Here is a 24,471-nt window from a genome sequence, read left to right as displayed (position 1 = left end):
CCAAGGCCTAAAACCTTGGTTACCACATATTTGCTAATACCTGTGTGGGGCCAGACTGCTTGCTTGGTACCGTCTTGTATTTCAATTGCTTCTAATCCTCAGTCCAGTACAATGGGACCTTTTTGTTTTTTCCCAAATGCTTTTAGTAATCTGATCAATTGGTTGCACCAGGGGCCCTTAATCAGTGTTTGTAGATGGACTAACCCAAAAGATGTATTTAATAAAATTCTGAAAGCAAAAATCTTGCTGCAGAGAACACTCTTTGGCCAGAGCTAGAACCTGGTGATGAAGTGCACATTCTGTCTGATGTACTTAATAAACCACCTAATACTTGTGGGACAGGAACTAGCTGTACAAGTTTCAGACAGATTCTCAGGTAATAAAGAATACCACCTCCAAGGAACTTGTTTTTCTCTGAGCATGAGATGTATAGGTGGGAGCTAAAGGCAAAAAGACAATTGAGAAAGAATCAAAGGGGAACAGTGGTGAGAGAGCTGGGATTGAATTGACATTTCAATAGAAAGATGAATACTCAGATGTCCTTAAATGGATTGAGGGCTGTCTCTGAGGGACTGCTTGGGTGTAGTTTGGGGAACCCAGGCCCCAGAAGGAAGATTATTTTGACTCAGAAATGTTCTGTAAGGTTCCAAAATGGCAAACTTCAACCCTTCTCCCTGCTGAGGGTGGTGAGCACCTCAAATACAGGGTGAGGCCCCGGGAATCTAAAGGGAAAATGTTTGCCCTGCCTCATGCTGCAACGCAGCAGTCTGAGATGTGAGCTTGGGCATTATGGCACCAGGCCTCCCCCAAGATAGATATTAATACGTGTGTGTGTGTATGTATATGTGTGTGTGAGTGTGTGTGTGTGTGTGTGTGTGTATGTTGAGGAAGGAGGCTGTGTGGAGGAGCTAAAAGGGGAGAAGGGCTTGATCTTGTCCCTAAAGTGCTAGGTAGATGTGCTGACACAATTTTGAGAGGTTTACCTGACCAAAAATGCAGGCATGGAAACCCTACCTCATTCACTGTCCTCTCTCCTCTTCTCTATATTCAAGTTGAGCTAGGAACATGTTTGGTAGTCCCATGAATGTAGAATCTGGCTCCCCAGACTACAACAGGGAAGCAAGAAATGCTCCAGATCAGTCCCGGTGAAATGGAGAATCAATTCTCTGGTGGGATGGGACAGGATATGCCACATCTGTAGAGTATTAGCTCTTGCAGACACCACATTTCAGGCCCCTGCTGCTGTTGTGGTATAGCAACAAGGAAGCAGAGTCCAGAGAGAACAACTGGCTGCCAGGAGCCCAAGAGACTTAGGGAGGGAGCAGATCAAGTTAGAAACATGTAGGTAAATGTCACTAGTACCCTTCTCTCTCTACCCCTCCAAATATCACAGGTTAAGCTGATGGTTGAGGATGTAATAGCAGAAACACATTACTTAGATAGGGATATGACAATTCTACCCTATTCTACATTGGTGAAACCATTTATCCTGAAGATGGGTTTAGTTCTAAGCTCCACATACTTTAGAAGAACCTAAAGTGGTATTCTCCAGAGAGGCGATGTTGTCTTCAAGCCTCTGCAGGGCTATCTTAAAGCACAGGAAACTGATGAGGTCTGCCTGGCACAAGGAACAGAGCCAGGATGGATAGGCGGGTACTATAGGAAAAGCTCTTTCTTACATTGAGCTAAAATTCACCAGTCACAATTGTATATATTATAATACACATTGAGTAGTAGTCAGCCCTCTGCCACCTCAAGTATGTGAGCAAGGACTACACAAACTCTTAGTGGGGATATTATAAAATGAACCCAAGCCTTGGAAGAAGAACTGGACTAGATAACCTTGAAGGTACCTAAGTTGACTGATTTGATATCAGTTATAACTTTCAAATTTGATATTAGTTATGACTTTCAAATGTGCATTTGTTCACATTTTCTTAGGTTGGATGCAGGGAGCAGGGAAGACATTGGGAGAAGTGAAAATGTATTAACTGAAGAAATACAGAATTGGACAGTGCAAGATATTTGGTTAGTTGAAAACTGGGAATCTACCTACTCTTCTACCTCATGCTACGTAAGCCTTTGAGAAACCAACATTGGCTATCAAATGGTTGCAATGGTGGAGTTGGACCAACTCTAAAATGTAGTTCTTGCCCAGTTCTAGCCCACTAATTTGCTCTGTGACTTTGAGAAACTAACTTTCCCTCTCTGTGTCTCAGTTCCTGCCTCTGTAAAACGTAAAATGAAGGGATATATGCACAAAGTTTGTATAGTTATTAGGGAATGGAGGTTGATTTGAAATGTAGGGTTTCCAGATGACAAGGCTTGTATATTTTTTTTTCTACTGTGCTATGCTGCTTGTACACACAAAGGGAGATACCTGAATATGACCATTAGATAGTGGCGCCCTGAGACAGCTTGAAAAAGGCCAGAATGGAGAGACTGGTGTCATGACAACCTTGCCAGTTCCCTGACAATTGCAGACCCAGAAGTGTGATATCTATCTGGCTTAAAAGTATAGCAACACCACTGTTGCCCCTCCACCCACAAGTGTTCCTATCTTGCTGTTGTTCCTCCACTCCTAGTGAACAATAATATTCCAGAGGGGAATTCCTTGAGGGTAGTCCTTAATTTCTGTTTTATTTTCTGTTGTTGTTTTTGTTTTTTTTCTGATCCACCTTTCCAGCTCACCTCATTAGAGTTAAGGGCTGGGAACTTCAAAGGGCACATTGAGCTCCAGTCCGTCTCCAGTGCTTTCGGTTGTGTTTCCCCTCAAGGTCTCAGCTCCGGTATAGGAGGAAGAGCTGGAAAACTTTTGCAGGTCCAGCTCTGTGCATTCGATGGGGTTGTGGACCCAGTGGGAGTGGCTCTCTGAGGCGCAGGAGGCCGTGGTAAAGGACTCCTGTGTGGGGAAGCCACTAGTCGAGCTGCAGTCATCCTCAAGGATAGGGTTAAGTGGCTGGGTCTGAAAGATGCTCTCACTCATTTGGGGCTCAGGACTGGTCTCCTTGCTGGGTGGCATGGAGAAGAGAGATTCCTCCTCTGCTGTGTTATCAGCCTCAAACTTCAGCGAACCTCCTGCAACTCGAAGCAGAAAGCCACTGGGTTACCCCAAAGCAGGGGCTCTTCTCAACTAGGCACTCGGTACTGAGCACAAGATAGGGAAAGGTCTGGGAGCTGATTCTTCCCTTCCTCTCCCTGGGGACTAGAGCACGTAGCACCAGGCTGAGGTGACACAGTTGAGAGACATACTTACATTCGGGTATCAGATTGAGGCTACCTGGTACTGGATCAGGGAAAATAATCAATTTCTCTAGAGAAAAGGACACCTTTGGGGGAAACAGGATTTTGATACCGTCTCCCTTGCCATTTGGTCTGGTCTTATGTCTATGTACATTAAGTTATATGGCAAACTAGACTCTGCAGATGGAATTAAGGTTATGGATCTCAAAATAGGGAGAGAATCCTGGATTATTCTATGGATCCAATGTAATCCTGTGTCCCTAAAAGCAGAAGAGGAAGGCAGAGGAGATAGAGAGTATCAGAGAGATGTGGCATGAGAAGAACTCACCATTGCTAGTTTTGAAAATAGAAGGGGGCCATGAGTCAAAGAATGTACGTGGCCCTAGAGGCTTACAGCCGGCAAGGAAATGGGACCTAAGTCCTTTAACTGCATAGACCTGAATTCTGCCACCCTTGTGCATGATCAAGCAAATAGATTCTCTCCCAGAGACTCCAGAAAGAAACACAGCCCTGCCAATATCTTAATTTTGGCATTGTTTGAGACTGTAAGCAGAGACCAAATTGAGCTTACTGAACGTCTGAGCTATGGAAACTGTGAGATAATAAGCTACTAATTGTGTGGTAATTTGTTATGGCCATGATAGAAAAGTAATACCCCCTTTATGCATGGGTCCAATTCAACATCAGGTCACAAACTGAGAAACTATGGGATGTGTGTTTGGCCTCTTTGCTTTGGTTGTGATTTTGTTCTTTATTCAAATTCATTGACTATGCTTAACACAATTTCAGTAAAAAATTCCAGATTTCTGAATTCTCTTGAAAATGTAGAAGATCTTGCAACACTAAATTTTTCCACGTGGTTACAAAGAGCTGGAGCCAAGTAGTGGGATTCTCCTTTTGATAAGGGATGTGCTCTCTAGTTTGCCACAGTTGCTACTTTTCTCTCTTGCAATCTTACATTGGATCTAATTCACACATACCTCTCACTCCTGTATGTGTGTAAGTCAGTGACTCCTGAAAAACAGTTTTCCAAAGTGAGGAAGTGTCTAGCCTTCCTACCCCTTATAAAAACAGCGAGGAAACTGCCTGCCTTCATATTCCAAGCAGGTTACCATATTATTATCTTCAGGATAGAAGGAGAGCAGAAAAGGGTTATCCATCTCTCCTCTCCGGAGGCAGCTCTCTGATATTCTCTCCTTTTCATTTTCTGGACCCTGGAGTCCAAACGCTTCATTGTTCATATTTCATGTCCACGCATCCAGGGCCTAAGCAACAACTCTTATCTGGGACGCTGGCCTCCAAAGTCAGAAACAGGAATGTCTACCCTGAGTCACAATGTCCCAGGAACTAGCAAGAAGTAGACTTTGAGAAAAATCATAAAGGGACAACAGTGTTTCCCGTGTATCCTGCAGCCCACGAAATGCTATATTCATCTCCAATTAAACCAGGGCACAGCCAAATATACCTCTTGGGCTTTTCAAGATCAACTGCTAGGCCCCAGAGCCAAACTGACTAAGGCAAATTTACGTTAGCAGGATCTTCCCACACAAATACTGCTGCTTTGGACACAAAGATGAAAAGGAGTCCTTAGCACTCTTTTATCTAGTGAACTTTATCCTCCCTCTTATAAATCAACTTCATTCTCTGATCTGAGTTCCTGTTTCAGTGTACTGCCTAACTCTCAGTTCCCTTAATGGCACTGAAGCTGCACTGAACCTTGGTACTCTTGGCTGGAGTTCTAACTCTTTGTCTGGTCCTGACCAGCCACCTTCCCAACTCCTCCATCTTTTCCCTCAGTGAGCTGGATTTTCTGTCCCCCATTCTTGTCTAGTAGCTGAAGTTGTGCTTAATAGAGATCACAATGTTATTGTAACTTTAAATATGATTTTCCATCTGGAATTTTGCATGGCCATCTGATACGGACTGGGCCAGACCTCTTGGACATCAGTATTATCTGAGGGAAAAAGTCTAGGTTTGCCGACTCCTCTGGACATAGGGCTTTCAGTTATCCCCATTTGTGAAGTTATTATACTGATAGCAGTTGCCTTAGACCTCAACCACTTTTATTACAGTCATATCTCAGATATAGCCAAGCCTTCCTCAATTCATGACATGCTTTATAATTTATACCTACTAGTATAGATATAAAGAATTGGAAAAAATCTTAGAAATCAACAAATCCAATCCTGTCTCTTATCTTAAAGATTAAGAAGAAAGAGGTCTGAAGAGGCTAGATGACTTGTCTAAGGTTTCATGGTGATTTAGAGGTAGATGTAGAACCTAGGTCTCCAAATTCCTTTCCTGAGGGGTTTCCCACCATACCACGTTCCTTAAAAAAACCCTGAAATGTGATGAACCAGGTTTTCTAAACTCTCAGGGTTGGCTTCAGTAATCTCTGAAGTCCCATGCTTTCTATTGCAGCCCCAGATAGTTCCCCAGGCCAACAGAAGACTATTCATGGGGTTTTCAAGCAGAGTAGAAAAGGCCCATTATCTCTCAACCCCAGAACATTCCTCTATTCTGCCAATAAGAGCCTTGTTTCTGATTCATGTGAAACATGAAACAGCCACCCTTACCACGCTGGCAATGTCTGTTGAAGAACTGCTTGCAGTAGAGGAAGAAGAGCCCCAGGAAGGCCAGGGTAAACACCACTAGCAGGCTGCTCACCAGTGCAACAAGTGCGGCCTCCTGAGGGGGCACTGTGGGTGCATCTGCCTCCACTAAGCTCAACTGGAAGGCACCTGTGAGACAGAAAAATGGGGGAGGTCAGTTAGTGTGGGCAGTAAACAATCACACTGACCCTGGGCCTGGACTTCCTCAGACTGTCACCCTTCTCCCTAGGGCCTTCCCCAATTAGGGTGGCTATGCTCATTTTGCTTCTTTCTAGAGCAGGCAAAATCATGAAGGACAAGGCAAAAGAATTTGTATATACTGCTGGCATGTACAAATTAGTTCAATTAATCGAAGATGCACGTATCCTATGATCTTTCTATGTCACATCTAATTATACAATCCAGATCAATGGAAACAAGCTAAAACATTCCTCAGTAGAGCACAAGATAAACAAATCATGATATAATCCTAAAATCTTACATTATTATACAGCGCTTAAAGACCTTTATGGATCAGTATAAATAATATAGAGGGGAAAAAGAAATTTGGAGAAACAGAACATATAGCTTGATATCACTTCTACAAAACATTATAAAATACATAATAATAGCATATATTGGTTATGAATATGCACATATATCACAAAAGAACCCAAGTATTAAAACATTAGTGGACAGTATGGCAGAGGCATGGTGCTCACCAATTATCCACATACTCCCATGTGTTCCCCTTATGTCCTTGCAGTAAGGCCATAAGAGTACTTCTAGCCAATGAACTGTGAGTTGAAATGACATGTGTCACTTCCACACTGAGGCAGTTAAGAACCAATATGTCTCCTCCATCTCTTCCCCTGTATCATCAACCTGGAAGACATATGGTCTAGAGTGCACAGTCAAATGATGTAGGAAGGCCTTTGCATAGTAAAAAGAATAAACTTTTATTGTATAAATTCACTGAAATTTTTCAGTTTGTTTGTTACTGTAGCATAGCCTACCAACAGAATACATACAATTTCAGGATAGTGGTTGTATCTGAGGAAGTAGGGAGGTAACAGGACTCTGAGAGAATCTAAAAGAGAATTCCATTATCTCTGTGGAATCTTCATTCTTTTAAAAAATCTGAAGCAAATATGCAAAATGCTATGATTTATTAACTTTGGATAGATGCTGGGTAATTGCATTTTAATTTTACATTTTTCTGCACTTAAAAAAATATTTCTACGTTTGAAATTTTTCATGATTTAAAAAATATATCAATAATTTAAAAATAGTAAGTAAGCAAATAGATGGTAGACAAAAAAGATAGACAGCCAGATAAATGGATAGTGATATAGGCATAGGTTAGACCCTGATTCTTCATTCAGCCTCTTACAAGTCCTCAGCTCTAAGGGTTCCTATGTACTTTGTATAATAGTAATACCTCATAAGTGTACAAATACTATAATTTGTAAAGTGCTTCCTAATATCCATTTTATCATTAGACCTAGACACCCACCACACAAAGTATGCAGAAAAATGATTATCATGACTCACCCTTTTTTCAGAGGTGGGAAATGAGGTTCAATGAGATTGAATGATTTGCACAGAGTTGCAAAAATAATACGTTGTAAAACGAGAATTCTAATCTGATTGCCTTGCTACTCTACTCTGCATGAAAAGGTATGAGGGGATAGGGAAAGTATTTACTACCCTATCTTGTTGCCACCCCATGGAATGTGAAGAAAAGGGAAGAAGAGAACTGGGTACACACATTGAACTTCAGAGGTGGGAGTCTGCTTCGTGCACGGGATGCACTCTTGCTCCTGCAGGCCTCCAATGCGTGTCTTTCGGTAGAACCTGTGTTCAGAGCAATTAAGAATGGCAGGGTGATCAAACAAGCAATGCACGTGGACCAGTTCATCCTGGGAAAGCAGCTCCTAAGAATCTTGCCAACCTGAAAGTAAGTGCCCACCCCTCATTCTGAGTTATCTGCCTCTGTGTCTTATTCTGACTCAGAGACCCGGACAGACGCTCTACTTCTTCCCCCATTCATCACACCTTGTAGCCAAAAGGAGACCTAATTCCACAAGAGAGTGGTGCACTGCTTTGCTACCAAGTACATCATAACTTCTTTTAAGTCTACAATGAGATTTACCTTGAACTTTGGTCTTCGGCTGAGAGTGATGATGAAAAAGCTGTCAAGTACTCATCTGTGACTGACAATGTGCTAAGCAATTTATAGAGGGCTCTTGGGAAGACACCACTTCTCTCTTCTTGGAGCTTAAACTGAATATTATGTTGACAGGTAGAATACTTCAACTAGGTTCTGAGAGTTGAGGATGGGAGATACCTCCAACAGCTAGAAAAGTCCAGACAAGCTTGGTCTCACAAAGTAGGCTCACCTGGGCAGACAGTCCCCACAAACAGCATTAGAGGTAGCTGTGCAGTTGACCTTCTGAACACGATTGATGACAGCACAGGTGATGCAACTCTGACATCTGTGGTGGCCCCAACTGCTTTTGTACCTGCGAGGAGGGCAGGCTGTGCAGTAGGCATCTCCACCCTCTCCATAACCACAATCCTGTAAAGAGATGGGAGGTGTTAATATTGCTTTATAGGAGCTTGGAGATGGGATCACCTGTGGGACAAGTGGACATGCACAGAGTAGTATTTTTCAACTTGCAACCCCATTACTAAATCATAAAACCAATTCACTAGATTCCAGCCAGCACTGAAAGACAAAATAGAACAAAATAGAATAATAATATCAACTATAAGAGTATACAGAATGAAGTAAAGCTAAGTATTTGTATCAGTCAGCACAGGCTATGCTGTAGTAAGGCAAAAATCAAACCCTAAATCTCAGTGTCTTAAAAGAATAAAAGCTGGGGCAGAGCAAGATGGCGGAATAGGAACAGCTCCAGTCTCCAACTCCTAGTGTGAGCGACACAGAAGACCGGTGATTTCTGCATCTTCAACTGAGGTACTGGGGTCATCTCACTAGGGAGTGCCGGACAATCGGTGCTGGTCAGCTGCTGCAGTCCGACCAGCGAGAGCTGAAGCAGGGCGAGGCATCGCCTCACCTGGGAAGCGCAAGGTGGAAGGGAATCCCTTTTCCTAGCCAGGGGAACTGAGACACACAACACCTGGAAAATCGGGTGACTCCCACCCCAATACTGCGCTTTAAGCAAACGGGCACACCAGGAGAATATATCCCACACCTGGCCGGGAGCGCCCCACGCACACGGAGCCTCCCTCATTCCTAACACAGCAGTCTGCCATCTAACCACAAGGCAGCAGCGAGGCTGGGCGAGGAGCGCCCGCCATTGCTGAGGCTTAAGTAGGTAAACAAAGCCGCTGGGAAGCTCGAACTGGGTGGAGCTCACAGCAGCTGAAGGAAACCTGCCTGTCTCTGTAGACTCCACCTCTGGGGACAGGGCACAGTTAACAACAACAACAACAAAAGCAGCAGGAACCTCTGCAGACGCAAATGACTCTGTCTGACAGCGTTGAAGAGAGCACTGGATCTCCCAAAACGGAGGGTGAGATCTGAGAAGGGACAGACTGCCTGCTCAAGTGGGTCCCTGACCAGTGAGTAGCCTAACTGGGAGACATCCCCTACTAGGGGCAGTCTGAAACCCCACACCTCACAGGGTGGAGTACACCCCGAGAGGAAGCTTCCAAAGAAAGAATCAGACAGGTACACTCGCTGTTCAGCAATATTCTATCTTCTGCAACCTCTGCTGCTGAAACCCAGGCAAAAAGGGTCTGGAGTGGACCTCAAGCAATCTCCAACAGACCTATAGCTGAGGGTCCTGACTGTCAGAAGGAAAACTATCAACCAGGAAGGACACCTATACCAAATCCCCATCAGTACGTCACCATCATTAAAGACCAGAGACAGATAAAACCACAAAGATGGGGAAAAAGCAGGGCAGAAAAGCTGGAAATTCAAAAAATAAGAGCGCATCTCCCCCTGCAAAGGAGCGCAGCCCATCGCCAGCAACGGATCAAAGCTGTTCAGAGAATGACTTTGACGAGATGAGAGAAGAAGGCTTCAGTCCATCAAACTTCTCAGAGCTAAAGGAGGAATTACATACCCAGTGCAAAGAAACTAAAAATCTTGAAAAAAGAGTGGAAGAATTGATAGCTAGACTAATTAATGCAGAGAAGGTCATAAACGACATGACAGAGATGAAAACCATGACACGAGAAATACGTGACAAATGCACAAGCTTCAGTAGCCGACTCGATCAACTGGAAGAAAGAGTATCAGCGATTGAGGATCAAATGAATGAAATGAAGCGAGAAGACAAACCAAAAGAAAAAAGAAGAAAAAGAAATGAACAAAGCCTGCAAGAAGTATGGGATTATGTAAAAAGACCAAATCTACGTCTGATTGGGGTGCCTGAAAGTGAGGGGGATAATGGAACCAAGTTGGAAAACACTCTTCAGGATATCATCCAGGAGAACTTCCCCAATCTAGTAGGGCAGGCCAACATTCAAATTCAGGAAATACAGAGAATGCCACAAAGATACTCCTCGAGAAGAGCATCTCCAAGACACATAATTGCCAGATTCACCAAAGTTGAAATGAAGGAAACAATCTTAAGGGCAGCCAGAGAGAAAGGTCGGGTTACCCACAAAGGGAAGCCCATCAGACTAACAGCAGACCTCTCAGCAGAAACTCCACAAGCCAGAAGGGAGTGGGGGCCAATATTCAACGTTCTTAAAGAAAAGAATTTTAAACCCAGAATTTCATATCCAGCCAAACGAAGTTTCATAAGTGAAGGAGAAATACAATCCTTTACAGATAGGCAAATGCTTAGAGACTTTGTCACCACAAGGCCTGCCTTACAAGAGACCCTGAAGGAAGCCCTAAACATGGAAAGGAACAACCGGTAGCAGCCATTGCAAAAACATGCCAAAATGTAAAGACCATCGAGGCTAGGAAGAAACTACATCAACTAACGAGCAAAATAACCAGTTAATATCATAATGGCAGGATTAAGTTCACACAGAACAATATTAACCTTAAATGTAAATGGACTAAATGCTCCAATTAAAAGACACAGACTGGCAAACTGGATAAAGAGTCAAGACCCATCAGTCTGCTGTATTCAGGAGACCCATCTCACATGCAGAGACACACATAGGCTCAAAATAAAGGGATGGAGGAAGATCTACCAAGCAAATGGAGAACAAAAAAAAGCAGGGGTTGCAATCCTAGTCTCTGATGAAACAGACTTTAAACCATCAAAAATCAAAAGAGACAAAGAAGGCCATTACATAATGGTAAAGGGATCAATTCAACAGGAAGAGCTAACTATCCTAAATATATATGCACCCAATACAGGAGCACCCAGATTCATAAAGCAAGTCCTTAGAGACTTACAAAGAGACTTAGACTCCCATACAATAATAATGGGAGACTTCAAAACTCCACTGTGAACATTAGACAGATCAACGAGACAGAAAGTTAACAAGGATATCCAGGAATTGAACTCATCTCTGCACCAAGCGGACCTAATAGACATCTATACAACTCTCCACCCCAAATCAACAGAATATACATTCTTCTCAGCACCACATCGCACTTATTCCAAAATTGACCACATAATTGGAAGTAAAGCACTCCTCAGCAAATGTACAAGAACAGAAATTATGAGAAACTATCTCTCAGTCCACAGTGCAATGAAACTAGAACTCAGGACTAAGAAACTCAATCAAAACCGCTCAACTACATGGAAACTGAACAACCTGCTTCTGAATAACTACTGGGTACATAATGAAATGAAGGCAGAAATAAAGATGTTCTTTGAAACCAAAGAGAACAAAGATACAACATACCAGAATCTCTGGGACACATTTAAAGCAGTGTGTAGAGGGAAATTTATAGCACTAAATGCCCACAAGAGAAAGCAGGAAAGATCTAAAATTGACACTCTAACATCACAATTAAAAGAACTAGAGAGGCAAGAACAAACACATTCAAAAGCTAGCAGAAGGCAAGAAATAACTAAGATCAGAGCCGAACTGAAGGAGATAGAGACACAAAAAACCCTCCAAAAAATCAATGAATCCAGGAGTTGGTTTTTTGAAAAGATCAACAAAATTGATGGACCGCTAACAAGACTAATAAAGAAGAAAAGAGAGAGGAATCAAATAGATGTAATAAAAAATGATAAAGGGGATATCACCACCGACCCCACAGAAATACAAACTACCATCAGAGAATACTATAAACACCTCTACGCAAATCAACTGGAAAATCTAGAAGAAATGGATAATTTCCTGGACACTTACACTCTCCCAAGACTAAACCAGGAAGAAGTTGAATCTCTGAATAGACCAATAGCAGGCTCTGAAATTGAGGCAACAATTAATAGCCTACCCACCAAAAAAAAGTCCAGGACCAGATGGATTCACAGCTGAATTCTACCAGAGGTACAAGGAGGAGCTGGTACCATTCCTTCTGAAACTATTCCAATCAGTAGAAAAAGAGGGAACCCTCCCTAACTCATTTTATGAGGCCAACATCATCCTGATACCAAAGCCTGGCAGAGACACAACAGAAAAAGAGAATTTTAGACCAATATCCCTGATGAACATCGATGCAAAAATCTTCAATAAAATACTGGCAAACCGGATTCAGCAGCACATCAAAAAGCTTATCCACCATGATCAAGTGGGCTTCATCCCTGGGATGAAAGGCTGGTTTAACATTCGCAAATCAATAAACATAATCCAGCATATAAACAGAACGAAAGTCAAGAACCACATGATTATCGCAATAGATGCAGAAAAGCCTTTTGACAAAATTCAACAGCCCTTCATGCTAAAAACGCTCAATAAATTCGGTATTGATGGAACGTACCTGAAAATAATAAGAGCTATTTATGACAAACCCACAGCTAATATCATACTGAATGGGCAAAAAATGGAAAAATTCCCTTTGAAAACTGGCACAAGACAGGGATGCCCTCTCTCACCACTCCTATTCCACATAGTGTTGGAAGTTCTGGCTAGGGCAATCAGGCAAGAGAAAGAAATAAAGGGTATTCAGTTAGGAAAAGAAGTCAAATTGTCCCTGTTTGCAGATGACATGATTGTATATTTAGAAAACCCCATCGTCTCAGCCCAAAATCTCCTTAAGCTGATAAGCAACTTCAGCAAAGTCCAAGGATACAAAATTAATGTGCAAAAATCATAAGCATTTTTATACACCAGTAACAGACAAGCAGAGAGCCAAGTCAGGAATGAACATCCATTCACAATTGCTTCAAAGAGAATAAAATACCTAGGATTCCAACTTACAAGGGATGTAAAGGACCTCTTCAAGGAGAACTACAAACCACTGCTCAGTGAAATCAAAGAGGACACAAACAAATGGAAGAACATACCATGCTCATGGATAGGAAGAATCAATATTGTGAAAATGGCCATACTGCCCAAGGTTATTTATAGATTCAATGCCATCCCCATCAAGCTACGAGTGAGGTTCTTCACAGAATTGGAAAAAACTGCTTTAAAGTTCATATGGAACCAAAAAAGAGCCCGCAGTGCCAAGACAATCCTAAGTCAAACTGACAAAGCCGGAGGCGTCACGCGACCTGACTTCAAACTATACTACAAGGCTACAGTAACCAAAACAGCATGGTACTGGTACCAAAACAGAGCTGTAGACCAATGGATCAGAACAGAGTCCTCAGAAATAATACCACACATCTACAGCCATCTGATCTTTGACAAACCTGAGAGAAACAAGAAATGGGGAAAGGATTCCCTATTTAAGAAATGGTGCTGGGAAAACTGGCTAGCCATGAGTAGAAAGCTGAAAATGGATCCTTTCCTTACTCCTTATAGGAAGATTAATTCAAGATGGATTAGAGACTTAAATGTTAGACCTAATACCATAAAAACCCTAGAAGAAAATCTAGGTAGTACCATTTAGGACATAGGCACGGGTAAGGACTTCATGTCTAAAACACCAAAAGCAACGGCAGCAAAAGCCAAAATTGACAAATGGGATCTAATTAAACTAAAAAGCTTCTGCACAGCAAAAGAAACTACCATCAGAGTGAACAGGCAACCTACAGAATAGGAGAAAATTTTTGCAATCTACTCATCTGACAAAGGGCTAATATCCAGAATCTACAAAGAACTCAAACAAATATACAAGAAAAAAAAAAACAACCCCATCAAAAAGTGGGCAAAGGATATGAACAGACATTTCTCAAAAGAAGATATTCATACAGCCAACAGACACATGAAAAACTGCTCATCATCACTTGCCATCAGAGAAATGCAAATCAAAACCACAATGAGATACCATCTCACACCAGCTGGAATGGCAATCATTAAAAAGTCAGGAAACAACAGTTGTTGGAGAGGATGTGGAGAAATAGGAACACTTTTACACTGTTGGTGGGATTGTAAACTAGTTCAACCATTACGGAAAACAGTATGGCAATTCCTCAAGGATCTAGAACTAGATGTACCATATGACCCAGCCATCCCACTACTGGGTATATACCCAAAGGATTATAAATTATTCTACTACAAAGACACATGCACACGTATGTTTATTGCAGCACTATTCACAATAGCAAAGACTTGGAATCAACCCAAATGTCCATCTGTGACAGACTGGACTAAGAAAATGGGGCACATATACACCATGGAATACTATGTAGCCATTAAAAAGGATGATTTTGCATCCTTTGTAGTGACATGGATGCAGCTGGAAACCATCATTCTTAGCAAACTATCACAAGAAGAGAAAACCAAACACCGCATGTTCTCACTCATAGGTGGGAACTGAACAATGAGATCACTTGGACTCAGGAAGGGGAACATCACACACCGGGGCCTATCATGGGGAGGGGGGAGGGTTGAGGGATTGCATTGGGGAGTTATACATGATATAAATGATGAATTGATGGGTGCTGACGATTTGATGGGTGCAGCACACCAAAATGGCACAAATATACATATGTAACAAACCTGCACTTTATGCACAGGTACCCTAGAACTTAAAGTAAAAAAAAAAAAAAAAAAAAAAAAAAAAAGAATAAAAGTTTATTTCTCATTCATCATATTTGCCTACCAGGGGCTTCCTGAGGACTCTGCTGTACATCATCCTCAATGGGGTACCCAGGGTTACAGAACCTTTATTTTTGTGCTTTTATGATTGAAACATTCTGAACTGTGTACAAGCTGTTAAAGTTTTCCCCAAAAAATGACCCATATTGCTTTACTCACATGTCCTTGGCCGTACATATCACATCATCATTAATAACTAAAAAGGGTACAAGAAAATGCAATTCTACAGTGTGATAGAATGTGGGGAGCTGAAATATTTGACAAATAGTCATAAGCACTACCCACATCAGTACTGTTTTATAAGAGTTTTCTAGATAAAATGCCTGAAAGCGTACATTGAGTTGTGACAAAAAGTTATTTCTTAGTCTAGATCATGGTAAAGAAATGTTTGAATGCCAATGGTATAGATGAGAGGTAAACACTCTAGTTGGCTCTTATCTCAGCTCTGGTACTACGTTTGGCCATACTCCTTCCTCCCTGACCCCCAATTTCTGGGCATCAGAAGTCCCAACACTGAGTAAATTGGAATAAATCTTCTCTAAAGATTACTAAAGCTGACAGCCTAACCCCAACAGGAACAAGATTCCTGCCTGATACCAGTCACAGCTCTTTCTCAAAGAAACAACTCTAGTTGTAGAAGGATATTAACTGTATGCTAGTTGTAGCAGAAGCTGGCTGGTTGTTCACTCAACCTATTCTTTATTTCTCCTGGGAATACCACTAGCCTATATTCCTTAACCCCACTGCAATGAAGTGGGGGCATGTGCATCATTTTTAGCCAATGAAATACAGATACTAATATTGTTTGCCATTCCCAGGCCTGACTCAAAAACATGTCCTGTGTGATACTTAAATTTTCTTCATACATTCATTTTCCAGTGCCTGCTGACACCCCTGGAAACCTTGGAATAAATATGTGGTGGGATTGTAAACTAGTTCAACCATTATGGAAAACAGTATGGCAATTCCTCAAGGATCTAGGACTAGATGTACCATATGACCCAGCCATCCCACTACTGGGTATATACCCAAAGGATTATACATTATTCTACTATGAAGACACATGCACACATATGTTTATTGCAGCACTATTCACAATAGCAAAGACTTGGAATCAACCCAAATGTCCATCTGTGACAGACTGGATTAAGAAAATGTGGCACATATACACCATGGAATACTATGCAGCCATAAAAAAGGATGATTTTGCGTCCTTTGTAGTCACATGGATGCAGCTGGAAACCATCATTCTTAGCAAACTATCACAAGAAGAGAAAACCAAACACTGCATGTTCTCACTCATAGGTGGGAACTGAACAATGAGATCACTTGGACTCGGGAAGGGGAACATCACACACTGGGGCCTAGCATGGGGAGGGGGGAGGGGGTAGGGATTGCATTGGGGAGTTATACATGATATAAATGATGAATTAATGGGTGCTGATGAGTTGATGGGTGCAGCACACCAACATGGCATAAGTATATATATGTAACAAACCTGCACGTTATGCACATGTACCCTAGAACTTAAAGTCTAATAAAAAAAAAAAAGATTTTATGCAAAAAAAAAAAAAAAAAAAAAGAATGATAGAGGAAACCAGATAAAATGGAGGAGTGGGCAGCTTCAAGCTCTTATGCCCCCACAGAAACACAGAAAAACAAGCAGGAACTGTCATAATAAATGTTGTCAGAACTCTGGAAAACATTCAAAGGCTTACATGAATCATGTAAATGTTAAATTCAAGAAAAAGCCATTTGAAAATAATAGGAAAGTAGTTTTCCGCTATTTTTACTTGTATTTGTTACATCCCTCACCGCAGAGCAGTGGCAATCCTAAAGTAGTGTAAGTCTTAAAGTAGCCTCAGCCTGTATTCCTAGTGTGAGACCTCAGTACCTGATTCCAGAATGAGCTAAGCAAAACTTATTGACAAATTACTGTGTATATCTGTCCTAACCTCTTTGAGGGCTATTTGAAGGTCTGATATAAGGTATTTATGTATGTTCCACTCGATTCAGAATGCAGATTGGAAAAGTGATGGGCACTGTTTCAAAATCCTGCAAGACAAACTAACAAACCACAATGCCTAAGGCAATGATTATGGATTAAGAAATAAAACAGACTGTCTGAATCTGGAAGCAAAAGCTGGACGGGGGTTCCTTTAGAAATAAGGACATTCAAAAGTATCCACGTGGAAGAATTTAGAAAGGTGTGTGCATACAAGACACATGCTCATAAAATACTAGTGGAGACCTAAAGCTTACATGTCAGGCTGATCCTTAAGTTAAGTGCACATCTGGCTAACTGTTTAAGGAGTGCCTCAGCACAGAGCCAATCTAAAAATGTGATAGAAGTGTGTGACTATTTTTTCTTTTGGTTGTTGTTTTCATTTTTTAACTTTTAACATTCAATGAAATTGCTGTCCAAACATTAGCTGAACATGAGCTAAATTAACATAGGTTTCAATGACGATGCATGACAAAAAATAGTCTCTACAAAAATAGTTTGGAAAAACACCTAAACAAATGGAGTGCTAGCATAGGCAACATGGCAAAGCCCTGTCTCTACCAAAAATACAAAAATTAGTTGGGCATGGTGGCATGCACCTGTGGTCCCAGCTACTCAGGTGGCTAAGTTGGGAGAATCGCTAAAGCCCAGGAAGTGGAGGCTGCAGTCAGCAATAACCATGACACCACACTCCAGTCGGGGTGACAGAGCAACACCCAGTCTCAAACAAAATAATAATAATAATAATAATAATAATAATAATAATAATAATAATATAACAACAACAGAAGGCCACTATCACCTTCAACAACACAAATCTAGAAAAAAAAATAAATAAAATAAACAAAAATAAAACAGATAAATGTGAGGAAAAGGGGGAATCTAACTTCCAGAGTTACTTCATTACAATGCAAAACTGCCCAGTTTTTAACAACAAAAAGTAAATCACACAGTGTAAAAAGAAACAGGCAACTGTGGCCCATTCAAAGGAACAAGAAAAAGAAAGAACTGAGACTATTCTTGAGGAAGCCCAGACATTGCACTTAGTAGACGAAGACTAAAAGAACCATCTTAAATTTGCTCAAAGACAAACATGGACAAAGAATTAAAAGAAATCAGGAAACAAATGTATAAACAAAGTGACAATATTGGTAAAGAAAAATTGTAGAAAGGAACCAAACATAAATGCTGGAGCGAAAAAGTAAGATAAATGACATGAAAACTTCACTAGAGAATTTGAGTAGGTAAAAGAAAAAAATGAGCAAACCTGAATGTAGGACAATTTCAATTATCAAGTCTGAGGAGAAGAAAGTAAACAGAACATAAGGAACTTGTGGAACATCATGCAGGTGACCCATATATGCGTTACAGGATTCTCACAAAAAATAGGGAGATGAGGAACGAGAATGACTATTTGAAGATATAATGGCTTAAAACTTCTCAATTTTGATGAAAGACATAAATTTACCCATCCAAGAGGCTCAAGAAACTCCAAGCAGAGTAAACATAAAGAGACCCGTGCTGAGATACACTATCAACAAAATGTTTATAGCTGAAAACAAAAAGAAAATATTGAAAATGAAGAGTGAAATTATTTGTCAAGTAAAGGTATTCTCAGTAAGATTCAAAGTATATTTCTCATCACAAAGTGCAGAGACTTAAAGTCACTGAGATGACATATATAAGTGCCTAAACAAATAAACTGTTAACCAAGAACTCTATATACAGCAAAAAAGTTCTTCAAAAATAAAGGAATAATTAAAACATCCCTAGATAAACAACAGCTGATTGATATCACTAGACCTGACTAAAAGAAGGGAATCCTTCAGGCTGAAATGAACAGAAAATGGACAGTAACCCAAAGCCATAAAAAGAGTAAATATCTCTGGTAAAGGTAATTGCAGGAAAAAATATGATTCCACTTATATGAAATATCTAGAATAGGAAAATTTGTGGAGATAGAGAGTAGAGGCTATCAGGTACTTTGGGAAGGGAGAAATTGGGAGTTATTGCTTAATGCATACAGAGATTGTATTGGGGTAATAAAAAGTCTTAGAAATAAAGGGGTGATGGTTGCATAACATTGTGAATATGATTAATGCTACTGAATTATACACTTACAATGGCTAATACAGCAAATTTGAGATTATATATTTTACCACAACCTTAAAAATCATAATGCAGTATACCAAAAACCATGAATTGTAAACTTACATGGGTGAATTGCCTGGTAGGTGAACTGTAGTTTAATAAGGCTGTTTAAAAAATACAGAGCTCCCATAAGCCTGCCTTCCTCAATGGCTGAGGAGAGACTTCCTACTCCCCAACATGGATTGGAGTTACATTCAGGAATAAACCCCTTAACCTGTTATGTCACCAGACTTTAGTATTTGTTACAGCAGTTAGTATTACCTGAACTAATATTTAAGTTATACTTTCCCAGGAGTTGGAAAAAGTGAGCATCAGGCAGGCTCTAAATACTCCTGCCATTCTGTCCCTGTGTTTACCCACTCAGGCTTTACTCAATGCCTTGCAGCCTCACTCACAATGATCCCATCTGCCAATGGGATCTGATATGAGCACTAGCCATTTTACTCTAAGTTTCTTGAAAAGGCAAAGGGTTTCTTATACTCTCTACTACCTTATGTGCACCACCGGAATGGTGATAGCTTCCATATCTGCTTAAAACAGTGAGCTGAGGGTCAAACTATTAGGAAATATAATGTAGTGATGAAAATCCCTGATCCATGGTAATGAAGACCTATCTGTAACTCCCACTTCTATCACTGACCAGCGATGTGACCTTGGGCAAGTCATTGGACCTGAATTTTCTCGTCAATCCAATTGTAAATAATGCTATCTAACTTATAGGTTTGTTAAGATTACATGAGGTGACCAAATGAACAAAGGGTATATCTCAAAGCAATGGAGAATAGCTGGCTTTTTAAATAGGTTATGTTGTATAACTGAATGACAATATGAAAAATGATAAAATTAGATACATTACTCACACTATACACCAGAGTAAATTCAAAATAGATCAGAAATTTATAGATAAAAATTAAAACCAAAAAGTACCAAAACAAAATATAAATAAATTTCTCTTTAATCTGGGAGTGGAGAAATTTTCTCTAACTGCAATTCAAAGTCCAGAAGCAATAAAGGAAAGATAGATAGATCTAATTACATAAAAATTTTAAAAAGTTTCAGGGTAAAAGATTCATAAGCAAAATTAGAAGATAAATAATGAACTAGTAAACAGATGTACACCATATCACAGACTAAAGATTTATATTCCTAAAATACAGAGCTACTATAAATTAACAACAACCTTATAAGAAACTAAACGTATATTCACAGAAAAAGAAACACAAACAGCTCTTATTTAGATAAAGGATGTCTCTTAATCAGATACACACACACACACACATACACAGAGATACATATATAGCTCTGTGTGTGGGTTGTGTGTAGTGCTTGTCACCATGTCTAGAACATAATAATCCTTCAATGAACAGATGAACTTTAGGTATTGTTCTTCTGGAAAGCAAGTTTTTATTCTGTCTATAGCAATGGAATCAGAAGACCTATGCCTGACTCCTGACTTACTCACTTGCTAGAGAAGGGAATGACAAAAGCAAGCAAGCATTTATTGAAAGTTAACCAATAAGTTGAGTGGCTGATTGATTGATTAATTGCTTAGCACTCCCTTTTATTTTATTGGTTAACTCAGAAAACATTTTTGAAGCCACTACAATGTGTGAGAATGCTATTCTGAATATTGTGACTAAATAATTGAATCAATCAGACAAAACTCCACACACTCATGAATTTATATACTTGTTTATTCATAAAGTCTTATAAGGGTGCATTATAATCCATGTTTCACAAATAAGCAAAATTGAGGCACAAATTGTTTGCCTGAGAAGCCTCTTCCCCATGGGCCTGAGATTCCCCACCCACAACTAGAGACAATAGGCTGCAGCGGGCACCAGAGATTCCATCATAAGTACCCAGCTCAAATACTTCTTTGTCCTGTGGGTCTGAGATTCTTTTCCCCCATATAGGAATAGGTGGCGGGGGTACACTGGCAAGTGGTATCCTACTAATAACAAGTAGTACATTATGGGAAATGTTCTTTGACTCCACAATTCAGACACTTCTTTATGCTGACCTAGATGGACCAGTGACCTGGCCCAGGAAATTTTCTATACGTGAGGCAGCAAAGATAAACCCCACAGATCACAAATAACACTACAAAGGTCCTGTAAATTAAATAGTCTTTAGAACTGCAGCTCACAAACATAGGCCAGAACTTGTATGCTAAACCTAAACAAATGGCTGCCTGATAAAGTAAAAGATTTAAATAGGACCCTGAGTCTCCTGATATAATTGACAAAATGTCCAGAACTCAATGAAAAAACACCCATGAAAATAAGAATAAGGAAAAACACAACATGAATGAGAAAAATCAATTAACTGGCAGCAACTCTTAGATAAAGCAGATGTTGGAATGATTGAACAAGGATTCTAAAGCACCTATAATAACAATGTTTTTTTTTTATTTTTTTATTTTTATTTTTTTATTTTCTATTTTTTATTATACTTTAAGTTCTAGGGTACATGTGCATAACGTGCAGGTTTGTTACATATGTATACTTGTGCCATGTTGGTGTGCTGCACCCATTAACTCGTCAGCACCCATCAATTCATCATTTATATCAGGTATAACTCCCAATGCAATCCCTCCCCCCTGCCCCCTTCCCCCTCCCCATGATAGGCCCCGATGTGTGATGTTCCCCTTCCCGTGTCCAAGTGGTGTCATTGTTCAGTTCCCACCTATGAGTGAGAACATGCGGTGTTTGGTTTTCTGTTCTTGTGATCGTTTGCTAAGAATGATGGTTTCCAGCTGCATCCATGTCCCTACAAAGGACGCAAACTCATCCTTTTTTATGGCTGCATAATATTCCATGGTGTATATGTGCCACATTTTCTTAATCCAATCTGTCACAGATAGACATTTGGGTTGATTCCAAGTCTTTGCTATTGTGAATAGTGCCGCGATAAACATACGTGTGCAAGTGTCTTTATAGCAGCATGATTTATAATCCTTTGGGTATATACCGAGTAGTGGGATGGCTCTTATTCAACATAGTGTGGAAGTTCTGGCTAGGGCAATCAGGCAAGAGAAAGAAATAAAGGGTATCCAGTTAGGAAAAGAAGAAGTCAAATTGTCCCTGTTTGCAGATGACATGATTGTGTATTTAGAAAACCCCACAAGGTGGTACACAAGGAGGTCAGAGAGAAAAGTATGGACCAGACCAGATAGCGACTTGAGGTCTATGAGAAATTTTCATTTTTCTCTAAGTGCACTAGGAGCTCTTTGGAGGGTTTTGGGTTGGGCAGTTACAGGAACCTGTGGCTGGAAAACAACATAGTAATTATCTAGCACACTTTATTCCTACCTTTGTATTTTTAAAAATGAAGAGAATAAGGCACAGGGATATCAAGGGATACAAGCACTAATTTTAAGTTTTTACACATGGCATTATGTCCCACAGTGGGGTACCCACATGATTGATAAAGTACAAAGGAAAGATCGCCAGAGGTTAGGTCATGTTGGACATTAAAAGAGATATTAAAGCTTATATATATGTAATATATATACACATGGGCATGAGTCTCATCTTTGCTCTGGGCAAATTATTTCACCTCAGAGTCAATTAAGATGTAGTAACTTGAAAGTAACATACAATTTAACCGTGACATGAACCATAAGTATATTTATTTACGTAATGAAGTCTGGAGACAGGCAGCCTTTTTGCTTGTTGGGTAGATCAGCAATGTTATCAAGGACTCAGCCTCTTTTCATCCTTCATTTTGGACCTCTTGCTGTTTTGTTCTCATTATTGTGGCCTCATGATTGCAAAACTCAAAGCATCACATCTTCATACAATAGTCAAAGTCAGGAATCAGGGGCAAAGTCAAAATAGCTTGCCTTTTTTTTGGGAAAAAGTCCTTTCACAGAAGCTGTCCAACAGATTTTTCCTTGTATCTTATGGTCCAGAACTGGGTGATGTAGCTATCTCTAACTGGAATAGAGTTTGGGAAATAATTATCTAGCCAATGAGAATGGGATTGTATGATTAAGACCAATCAAGAATCCGTTGTGGAGGCTGGTCATCATGCTACCTAGAATGAAATCAGTGTTTTTATAGTAAGAAGGAAGAGGGGCAATTGTTCGAATAAGCAGCTAGAAGCATCTAACAGCCCTTTTTAAAGTTACTTTTATTTACTTTTAAATTTTATTCATGAATTATAAACATCACCATAAATAAATCATTGCAGAAAATTAACACCATTTCCTCAGGACATTTTCTTGACATGTAATTGCCGAGCTAAACAATGCATGCAATTTTAAGACTCTTGAAATATATCAGCAGATAACACTTCTGAATTTTGTTTATGATAATTTCCACTACCATTACATTTATTTTCAACAGTGCATAGAATTTCTGTTGCAACCCTCCGTTCGGGGTCCCTGGCTTCCCGCAACAAATCCCCATGTCCCAGAAGACTAACTGCAAATGAATAATACATATTTCAATCATCTATTAATTTTATGTCTTCCTTTTAATATTAATTACTAATTTATGAGGACTTTATGAGAATTTTGGTTTTACTTTTTTTCTATTTGATAGGGGAAATGTACCAACTTTATTGTGTTTATTTGCCCATTTGCCTTTCCAATTTTGTGATCTGCTTCTGATTGTTTCTCTTTCTATTCTTTCTATTTATTATTTATTGTTCTTTGTCTACTCACACAAGGAACGTAAGTAGACAGACATATAGTAGACAACAGAGTATTTTAAAAATCATTTGTATAAGAGACTTAGACTCCCATACGATAATAATGGGAGACTTCAATACCCCACTGTCAACATTAGACAGATCAACGAGACAGAAAGTTAACAAGGATATCCAGGAATTGAACTCATCTCTGCACCAAGCGGACCTAATAGACATCTACAGAACTCTCCACCCGAAAGCAACAGAATATACATTCTTCTCAGCACCACATCACACTTATTCCAAAATTGAACACATAATTGGAAGTAAGGCACTCCTCAGCAAATGTAAAAGAACAGAAATTATAACAAACTGTCTCTCAGACCACAGTGCAATCAAACTAGAACTCAGGACTAAGAAACTCAATCAAAACCACTCAACCACTTGGAAACTGAACAACTTGCTCGTGAATGACTACTGGGTACATAACGAAATGAAGGCAGAAATAAAGATGTTCTTTGAAACCATTGAGAACAAAGATACAACATACCAGAATCTCTGGAACACATTTAAAGCAGTGTGGAGAGGGAAATTTGTAGCACTAAATGCCCACAAGAGAAAGCTGGAAAGATCTAAAATTGACACCCTAACATCACAATTAAAAGAACTAGAGAAGCAAGAACAAACACATTCAAAAGCTAGCAGAAGGCAAGAAATAACTAAGATCAGAGCAGAACT

The 24,471-nt window shown here is 40.0% G+C and overlaps 1 protein-coding gene across 3 annotated transcripts in view; it reads right to left on the bottom strand.

Annotated features, from left to right (window-relative positions):
• Positions 1 to 1,163: 1,163 nt before the first annotated feature.
• EDA2R (ectodysplasin A2 receptor) overlaps positions 1,164 to 24,471 on the bottom strand; it is a 63,479-nt gene continuing 40,171 nt past the window's right edge. For 2 of the 3 annotated variants that reach the window (XM_030934811.1, XM_030934809.1), the window contains exons 3-6: positions 8,237 to 8,415; positions 7,606 to 7,691; positions 5,820 to 5,984; positions 1,164 to 3,078 (exon numbers count right to left, since the gene is read on the bottom strand). In XM_030934811.1, the coding sequence (XP_030790671.1) occupies positions 2,702 to 3,078; positions 5,820 to 5,984; positions 7,606 to 7,691; positions 8,237 to 8,415 (807 nt within the window). In that variant the 3' untranslated portion in view covers positions 1,164 to 2,701. Of the gene's footprint in view, positions 3,085 to 5,819; positions 5,985 to 7,605; positions 7,692 to 8,236; positions 8,416 to 24,471 lie in introns of all 3 variants that reach the window. The other variant, XM_030934810.1, reaches the window with a different exon arrangement.

This window comes from Rhinopithecus roxellana, chromosome 7 (assembly GCF_007565055.1).
Source record: "Rhinopithecus roxellana isolate Shanxi Qingling chromosome 7, ASM756505v1, whole genome shotgun sequence".
NCBI classification, from domain to species: domain Eukaryota; kingdom Metazoa; phylum Chordata; class Mammalia; order Primates; family Cercopithecidae; genus Rhinopithecus; species Rhinopithecus roxellana.
Note: the sequence above shows the minus strand (reverse complement) of the source record. Positions and strands in the feature narration are given on the sequence as shown.